A 9238-nucleotide genomic window follows, 5' to 3' on the forward strand; every position below is an offset into this window, starting at 1 on the left:
AAAAGGAACAGGGTAAAGGAAAAGAGCTTTGTCGAGAAAAGAAGAGAAAGTTCAGTTTAGGACCATTCGATGTTTTGTTCTAAGTGTTCCAATGAGTAATTAAGATCACATTCTCTGTGACAATAACACTCTCACCAGCTCTGGTGATTTATTGCCGTAAAATGTTCCCTCAAAAGTCATTTGAGGTTAAACCAACAGGGGGCAATCTTGGACAATGCAGCAGAAGGATAGCGCACGTGGCTGTCACAGCTGAACAATATCATGCACGGCACTGACCAGGCAGGAGAGCGAGGATCTGCTCAACGTCACCACCATCTGGGTCTTAAACTAGTTTGAGATTGTTTATTAATTCTCTCGACCATGTGTCAAATTTAAAGTGGAGGAATATGTGTTACATACTGTCCCCCGCCTGCCTCCTCCCCCCCTTTTATTTCAGAACTTTAACTTTTAATGGTTTAGACATATGGAACTGACAGTTGTTTGCAACATTTCTTTTAATTCTTTTAGCAACGAAAACAATATATGATTGCGTTTTTTTGCCATAGGCATGTGTGATATAACCCAGAGGACAAAGTCATGTCACAAACAGAGAAATTGGCAAGTGTGGACTTATTTTACTTGCTTTCCTAACTTAGCTGGTCTGGACACGTGTCACGCTTTAACAAATAATTGTTGAAACAGACTTGTTTTATCCTGTCAGGACTCCTTCCAATATATAGGACATGCAGTTAGGCCAAGATTTTTTGTACAAAATGACATTCAAACAAAAAAAGTTTCATAATAAACATTTTTTTTCTGTTAGTTAATATATTTGAGATGGGAATATTTCCAGTTTTACAAGAAATGGATGTCAAAGAAACAAAATCGAGCCCCACCTGTATGAGGCAAATGAGGCGCACGTAGCCCCCTTTCCTAGAAGTGCACACTTTGTTGTAAATAGAGTGTGATGTGGAGGAAAATGTGACTACCGGGGTCTTTGAGTGAAAAACACCCATCCTGAGAACTGCCGCAACCACTTCAGCTGCTGCCTCAGGGACAGGATGAGTGAAAGTGTAGGTGGGGATGTGGGGGCTTTGAAACCACAGCAGGTAGGTAAGAATGACAGGTTTACCTCCCCCTGTTCATATGGACCTGACATCCTGTCTGGCAACAGACACACAGCAGTACAGAGATACAAACAGACCCGTGAGACCCCAGAGGAGGCCGAGAGCGAAACATTTTCTGTCAGGGAGCACTGTGGAGGTAAGGGATCGCACATTTCTGTTGAAGCTGAACATCATGTTATAGTATCAGAGCTGAGTGTGAATATCTGAATTAGCTGGTGGCATCATAACAAGAGCAGATCATTGCCAGTGGTGAAATTAGCTTCATCAATTATCTTCACTTGGCCCTAAATTTACAGCACTTGATGTTTTTTTTTCTTTTGACTTTTCTCCAAAACTCAAGAGAAAATATTGTATTGTAAGAATATAATTACTACAAATTTGTCAATTTAAAAAATTTCAACTAATGAAATACGTCACATTCAAAAATATTTTTCATATTTCTGAAATTTTTTTCCACATTTAGTTTTTTGCAAAAAAAATGCACTTGGACGTGTTAATTCATTGCAAATTCAAAATTAAGCATGTCATATTTGATTTTCTCTGGGTTATTACTATGTTTCCAAACTGAAGAAATTAGGAATCAAGTTGCAAACTTTAGGTGTGTAAAAGAGGTTGAACGTATTAGTTTATATCTTACCTTGAAGAGGATATCCAGTATATATGTTGTGTCAGAAAATCCATAAATTCATCTTTTAAACACATAATTAATTCAAATCTATCAAACCTACCCGTCATTGTCCTTTTGTTATTATCTAATAGATAATGAGTCAAGATTTTGAGTTTTTAGGTCAGACCTCTCACGATTCTCTTTCAATAATGCTCGAAGGCCTCTCTCTCCCTGTCACTCAGTGTTATTGGAAGGGGAGCGTCGGTCGGCCATTACGGGCTTGGCAGCTGCTGTGAGCTGCAACTCTGATACTCTGTGGGAGTCGGATTATCATAGAGAATGATGGCGGCTGCAGGGGACTCAGCGCAGGGCCAAAGGGCAACGGCACTAACTTTCTGCCTCTGACTTCACCCCAACTATAAAGAAAACGGTAATCCTAGCGGGCAGATCGAGGCTGCGGCACAATGGAAAAGCTGTAAACTTGGAGAACACGTACAAGGAGAGATAAAATTTAAAAAAAAAAGTGCTGTCGGGACGCGATGAAATTTACATATGCCTTGAGACGATCGCGGAAGGACGGCAGGAAACAACAGCATCAGCTAGTGCTCTCTCTCTCTCTCTCTCTCCCTCTCTCTCTCTCTCTCTCTCTCTCACACACACACACACACACACTCACTTTCAACTCTCTCACTCTCTCTCTGTTCTCTGCTGTAATAACAATGCCAACGACTTACGAAATCCAATTTTTTCATAAAAATGAACATTTTAGTCCTAGAAAAAACTATTCGAAATGAGGTCAGTGTCACAGGCCTGCACGCTTAATTTAAAACAATTATTTTTTTCTTTTCTTTTATTTATTTATTTTTTTTTTTTTACAGCTATCACGTTAAATACTGTTTTATTCCTGCAAATGTATTTAACATGCATTGCACTTACTTGATTTCGGCTGCATAAATTAGCAGCAAATGAAAACTCGAACGCGATTACGAGTAAACAATGCGTGACCCTATTTATACACCACAGTTCGTTTTAAATGACAATTTCAAGCAAGAACAAATAACAGCGGTTTACGTTCTAACGATTTTTGGCAAAAAAAAAATGAAAGCATGCGTTAAGAAAATGTCATCATTTAATGTCTAAAAAAAAATAAATGAGGGGTGGGGAAAATGGCTTACAGTGTGACGGCAATTGCTGAGCGTTTTCACAGTGCAGATGGAGTCCCGGGTGAAATGAAACCCAACAGAAACCACAAGCATGGTGTGTGCAGAAAGTATGGTGCAGCTCACAGAGGCTCGTGCGCTTAACGGACTGAACGTGTGAATTATGTAAAATCTTCCTAGTCCTGGACACTGGTTTCTATGCTGTTATAGTTCGCAAAGCTTTTTTTTTTTTTCGTGTTATAATCAGTTTTTAAAAAAAATCAAATATATGTTTTTGGGTTATTGTAAAAGTTTTTTTTTTATGTATTTTTAATCGTATTTTGCCAATATTTGTTGCGGTACAGCAATTTTATTTTTTTTACTTATTTATTTCTTCCTTTATTTCTCTTTTTTTTCCGAGATAGCAACAGCGAGCGCGAACAGCTGGAGTTGAGAAAAGCACGACCTTGTCGTTTTACCAAATTCCCGCTAGAAGGCGCTACAGACCTGTATTCCGCACACGGGAGTCCCAACCAGCGTAGTCAGAGCAGCCGCTGCAGTGCCCTTGTGTCTGTCCTGCTGTGGCGCTCCACTTCGGATCCGTGTTAAGAGGTGAACTTTTACTGCTGTCGTCCTGCTGCGCGTATGAAATCACGAGATAACGATTTTTTTTTTTTTTTTTAATGTATTTTTTTTTTAATGTATTTTTTTTTTTTTTTTTTTAAAGCGATGTGTTTCGACGAGCGGCGGCTTCACATGCTGTCCATCTGCACTGTCAGTGGACTTTTTGGAGCTTCACTACAAAAATTAGATATGTGGAGATATGTTTCGTGCGCGCGTGCGTGCGTGTGTGTGTGTGTGTGTTAGTCAAAACTTGTAATAACTTTGTATTTAAACGGATACCACCATCAAACTGATCTACACGATTTCATATTTTAATCAATATGCTTCAACACGGGTTGACAATTTAAAAAAAAAAATCAAAAGTTGTTTTTTTTCCGCATTTATCATATTTAATCAAGTCACTTGTTTGCAAATAGGGGCGAAATACTGCTGCAGGCTGGCTCTACCGTTGTATATAAAATTATTTCCCGTGACCAAAGTGTTTTCTTACATTTCATGATGATCAAAGTGTGAGGAAAACTTCTTCTGGCCACAAGTGGTGTTAATTGTCCACTTTTGTTACTTGTACTCCACGCTGCTAATTTCCCCCCTGGACAGAAAACTCGTAACTTTTTCACTCTTACCACAGAGAAACAATTAAAAAATTGACGTATTGACTCTCCGTTATGGCAAATGAGTTCTGTGCTGCTGCTGCTGCTGCTGCTGCTGCTGCTGCTGCTGCTGCCGAGGAGGAGGAGGAGGAGGAAGGGGGGAAAGAAAAAAGTTCGCTGTTTTGTCCGGGGGGGGAGAGAGAAAACGATCAGGGTTTCCTCCTTGCGCTTCCAGTCGCGTTTTCCAAAAAGGTTGGTATCAGCCTCGGCCGCGTGGTTTGCGCGAGGTGTCAGAGGAACAGAACAGGTTGAGGAGGGAACACGCTTCCCTGACGCTCCGAAGCCCTAGTTGCTATCCAAACACAAATAAACAGAGGAGGAACATTGGAGTTAATGATAGAGGAGGAGGGGTGGGTGGTGAAGGCGTGTCGGTGGGGGCGGGCTGAGCTCTCGCGGAGCCCCGGAGCCCTGAAAAAGAAGGACCTGCGCGCATTGACGCGCACTCGCAGGGCAAGCCACGAACGGGACCCCCGCACGACGCCGCTCTCCCTCTTTCCTCCTCCTCCTTCCTCCTCCTCCTCCACCTCCTCCCCCCTACAAAAAAACTTCCCTCACCTCTTTTGCACAACTTCTTCAGCAGCTCGCAGAGGTCCGAGACAACCAGAGCTGTCTGCATGGCTACGTGAAAAAAAAACTTTCACGGACTTAGGAGTTTGGAGGGAGAAAAGAAAGCAACAACTTTTTGGGGGTCGCGCTTTTTTCTGGGGCTCGTCGTCTCCAGACGCACACTGTTGGATTACTGACATACCGCAGGACCTTTGGCCGAGAGTCACCCGGGTAAGATTCTGATGGACAGGTTGCACGCCAGGCACCGACACAGCCGTCACAATTACAGCAATTGCATTCATAATAATGTAGTTTAAATGTCCAGTTTGCACAGACGTTAAACCCAGAAAGAGAGAGAGAGAGAGAGAGAGAGAGAGAGAGAGAGAGAGAGAGAGAGAGAGAGAGGGAGAGAGAGAGAGAGAGAGATCGCGATATCCGGAAAAGGTTAAATCTAAAGTCAACCCAGCTGTGCCATGTGATTCTCCAGAGAGGCGATCGTTGTTCCGCGATGATTGTCAGGTCATGGTCACAGTTGGGTTTTTTTTGCCCGTGACTTTGCCTTCTGTAGTTTGCGCCCACCGACGCAGAACACGGGTGAAAATGAGCAGCCTTGGACTTGTCACGGGTTTAATATAAACAAATGACTCATCCCAACACTGGAAACAAATGCGAGATGGGGTGGGGAGAACGACGGCGCGATGAGCCCAGTGTAAATGAAGTCCAAAGGTTAGTGGGAGAACAGGTTGAGCGCAGAGCAGCTCAGCTCAGCTCGCGTCAAGTCAAGAAACAAGTGCTCGCGGGGCGACTCGCGTTGCACCTGTGCACAATTACATGTAAACGCAGCACAGCCCCCCTCTACCCACCACCTCCTCCCGTCTGCGTCTGAAAGGGAGAGTCGAGAATACGCCTTCGTCTTTAGCAAGAGCCAGGTCGTCTAATTTATGCGGTGGAACATTGTGTAAAAAAAAAAAAAAAAAATTGCCTTATTTTTATTCACAAAAAACATGCACACGAACTGTGACACTTTTCTCTACCGTTTCTCTTTTGGCTCCTCCAAAAGTGAAGGTCAGCTCGCCGTGTTGCCGCTGGCCCGCTGCCAGCCTCACTCTCACCACCCGGCGCGTTCAACTCACCGCTCCGCCACGGCCGCAACACGACTTGTCATTCTAAACCAACAGTTTCCATCCTGGACAAACTCAGGCGTATACGCGAAGACAAGGAAACGCGTTTAAATTACGCACGCTTGTTTTTCTGTGTGAATGAAGCCAAAGTCAAGTGTTGTTGTTTTGTTTTGTTTTTTTAAATTGCGCCAAGTTTTTTTTTTATTATTATTTTTTTAAAAATATTATTATTGTTTTATTTGCAGAAGGGAAACTCGTCTTTTAGTCAAAATGTGCAGAAGGGAGAACTAGAAATTGTAAAAATGAAAAACACACAAAAGTTTTAGAAGAACGGTCGCCAGCAAGTGTGTGTTTTGTTTTTGTTTTTTTGTTATCATTTTTTGTGCTTTAATAACACGACCCGTTTCTGCTAAAGCAACGCCAACGCAATTTCTGGAGGCTGCAGACTCCCCCTGCAGTTTTGGACGTAGGGACCACCGGCAAACACAACACCCTCCGCGTTCTAATTACCGCCCTTGACACGCAGTGCTTTCAGTCAAAGTGGTCTCGACATTTCATATACGGCCCGAGTCAATCACTGTCACGAGTCATTTAAAATAATAATAATACTAATAATTTAATTACATTTTCGATAAGGGATTTAAATTTAAAAAAATGCTTTTGATGGACACCTGCGTTTTAGTTTTGACTTGTGATTAAAAAATAAATAAGCGTTTTTATTTATTTCTCCTTCGTCTTTGTCTGGGTTTAATCAACGTCATCAATATAAAATTATACTGCTTTATAATTAATGTAGGTCAGGTGATGTCACTTATGTGAGCCTAGTGTTATTTAAAATGCATTTTAAAAACAATAAAACAATATGCTTAATGGCGAAACGTCGAAATGGTCACAACTGTAATATTTCCTGCAGGCAGAAAATATTTTCTGCCACCGTCAAAAAAATTCTGATAAAATGTGAGATTCAACCAGTCCCTCTAAAAATATCAATTGCATTTCAATAAACAGTTGTTGCTTCGTCATATCGATTAAAAACATTGCAAGTGTCTCCTTGTTATCCACTCCATTGCGTGTCATGTGTCGACCTCGTCCCTCACACGTTGTGTCTCCACTGTTCCCACCCCCTGCAGGGTTTCACCGCGACTCCTGCACAACTTCCGAGCCGAGATGGGAAGCAAAGCCCTGCACGCGCCGATCCCGCTGCACCCGGCCCTCCAGCTCACCAACTACTCCTTCCTGCAGGCGGTCAACACGTTCCCCGGCGACCAGCTGCAGGGGCTGTACGGCCTGAGCGCCGTACAGACCATGCACATGAACCACTGGACTCTGGGTTACCCGCACATCCAGGGCCTGAGGTCGACCATCACGGAGATGGCGACCGCCCAGGGGCTGATGGACCCCAGGATTTCCTTCCCGGGGCTGCCCTTCACGGCCGCGGCCCAGCTCTTTCACCCGAAGCAGGCCGGCGGCTTGGCGCACGGCGGCATGCCCGCCCTGCGCAAGGACAGGCCGCGGTTTGACTTCGCCAACCTGGCCCTCGCCGCCACGCAGGAGGACCCGCCGAAAGCCGCGGATCTGGCCAAGTTGGCGACCATATCGGAGCTGAGCAAGCTGTCCCCGGACCGGAAGCCCACTCGGGGCAGGCTCCCGTCCAAGACTAAAAAGGAATTTATTTGCAAGTTCTGCGGCAGGCATTTCACAAAGTCCTACAACCTGCTCATCCACGAGAGGACCCACACGGACGAGCGGCCGTACACCTGTGACATTTGCCACAAGGCGTTCAGAAGGCAGGACCATCTCAGAGACCACAGGTGAGGTCGGATTCAGAAATGACCGGATGCTGCGCCGAGTCTGAATGGGCTTATAAATCTCCACTGTTGTTATGTGATCGCACCTATTGAATCACAATTCATATTTCCCCCCAAAGAACCGCTAATTGCAGTCTAAACATAATTTTAAGGAGAGGTGGGGGGGAAACATAACAACATACATCACGCAGACAGCCCTGTTCCTGGTTTTGTCCATGAGGGCGCTAATGCACTTTATATGCAACATGTGAAAGTTGGACGCTCACATTTGAACGCAGTGGAGGTTTTTCGCCCCGTGGCTCTTGTTGTTTGCAATAGCTCCAGGCACATGCAGGCATGATCAGACGTCTGATGAAGTGTTACTTGTGTTTTACAGATACATCCACTCCAAGGAAAAACCTTTCAAATGTCAAGAATGTGGGAAAGGATTCTGTCAGTCTCGAACTTTAGCCGTCCATAAAACCTTACACATGCAGGTAAGCTGACGATTACAAATACCATGGATTTTTTTTATTTTATTTTATTTAATTCAGAAATATGTGACACTGTGTAATAATAAAACAGCATTTCAATATATGTACTGCATGCATGGGGATATAATGAACCTCAAAACTCCTCAAAACTACTAGAACTTGTGGCTAAGATATAACTAGAAATTATTTTTTAAAAATGTTTAAATGAGTTATGATTGACATAATATAGTCGTCTAGGCGAGGTGACTCAGAAATACAATTTACAGTTTTTTCATATATAAAATTAAAGCGAATAATCCTTTGCTTGCTTTAAATCTAAACAGGAATCTCCCCACAAATGCCCCACATGCGGAAGAACCTTTAATCAAAGAAGTAACCTGAAAACTCACCTTCTCACCCATACAGACATCAAGCCCTACAGCTGTGGCCGCTGCGGAAAGGTGTTTCGGCGCAACTGTGACCTGCGACGGCACAGTTTGACGCACAGCCCGCATCAGGACTACTAGCCTGCACAGACTTTCAAAAATAAAAACAATGGACAAAAAACGCAAAGGAAGACAAGTCAATGGGCCCCTTTTTTGGCTGTTGCTCTTTAAGACAATCTCCAAAAGCGGGACGCGTTTTCAAAGCGGCGCATTTTAGACAGCGGGATTTGGTTGCACCTGTAGTGGGAACAGCGCACGGAGTAACACGCTGCCCCCTCCTCCCCCCCATGCCCCCCCACCCCACCCCCCACACACACACCACATGTAAATACAAAGACCATGTACATACTGTTTTTTTTTATTTTCTTTTCTGACCGTGAATTGATAAAGTGTTAAAACAGTCATAAGTTTAAAGTATGTTATATTGTATTTTAGAAATAAATATTTCCATTAAATGGTTGGATTTGCTCTGTCTTTTATTACGTGACATCACGTGAACGTTTCAAAACGACGTTGAAGCGTCGGCTGCGGTTGCAGGTGAATTGAATACTACACATTATTGCAGCCAGTCAACAGCGCAGGGAGGTCGGTGTGCCTTTTGAGAGGACGTCATCACACAGCCAGCAATATAGGGCAGTCGGTATTTCTCAGGACAAGTCGACTGATCAGAAAGCTATGAAGCTAATTAAAGATTTTAGTATTTGTTGTTCAATCAGCTTAATTATTAGGCCTCGACCAT

At 43.5% G+C, this 9238-nt stretch overlaps 1 protein-coding gene across 4 annotated transcripts; it reads left to right on the forward strand.

Annotated features, from left to right (window-relative positions):
• The first annotated feature begins 1117 nt into the window (after nt 1-1117).
• Nucleotides 1118-8959, forward strand: osr2 (odd-skipped related transciption factor 2). Of its 4 annotated transcripts, none has more exons than XM_076041105.1 (4): nt 1118-1242; nt 6924-7604; nt 7978-8077; nt 8398-8959. In XM_076041105.1, exons 2-4 carry the CDS (start codon nt 6961-6963, stop codon nt 8578-8580), a joined length of 927 nt encoding a protein of 308 aa, XP_075897220.1. In that variant the 5' UTR covers nt 1118-1242; nt 6924-6960; the 3' UTR covers nt 8581-8959. The 4 variants fall into 4 exon arrangements, with proteins under 4 accessions (XP_075897220.1, XP_075897219.1, XP_075897222.1 ...); XM_076041104.1 differs by lacking the exon at nt 1118-1242 and adding an exon at nt 4550-4903; XM_076041106.1 differs by lacking the exon at nt 1118-1242 and adding an exon at nt 4552-4903 and having other exon boundaries at nt 8480-8959.
• Nucleotides 8960-9238: the final 279 nt, after the last annotated feature.

This window comes from Nelusetta ayraudi, unplaced genomic scaffold (assembly GCF_046127955.1).
Source record: "Nelusetta ayraudi isolate G7.1 ecotype Tasmania unplaced genomic scaffold, CSIRO-AGI_Nayr_v1 ptg000063l, whole genome shotgun sequence".
NCBI lineage: Eukaryota > Metazoa > Chordata > Actinopteri > Tetraodontiformes > Monacanthidae > Nelusetta > Nelusetta ayraudi.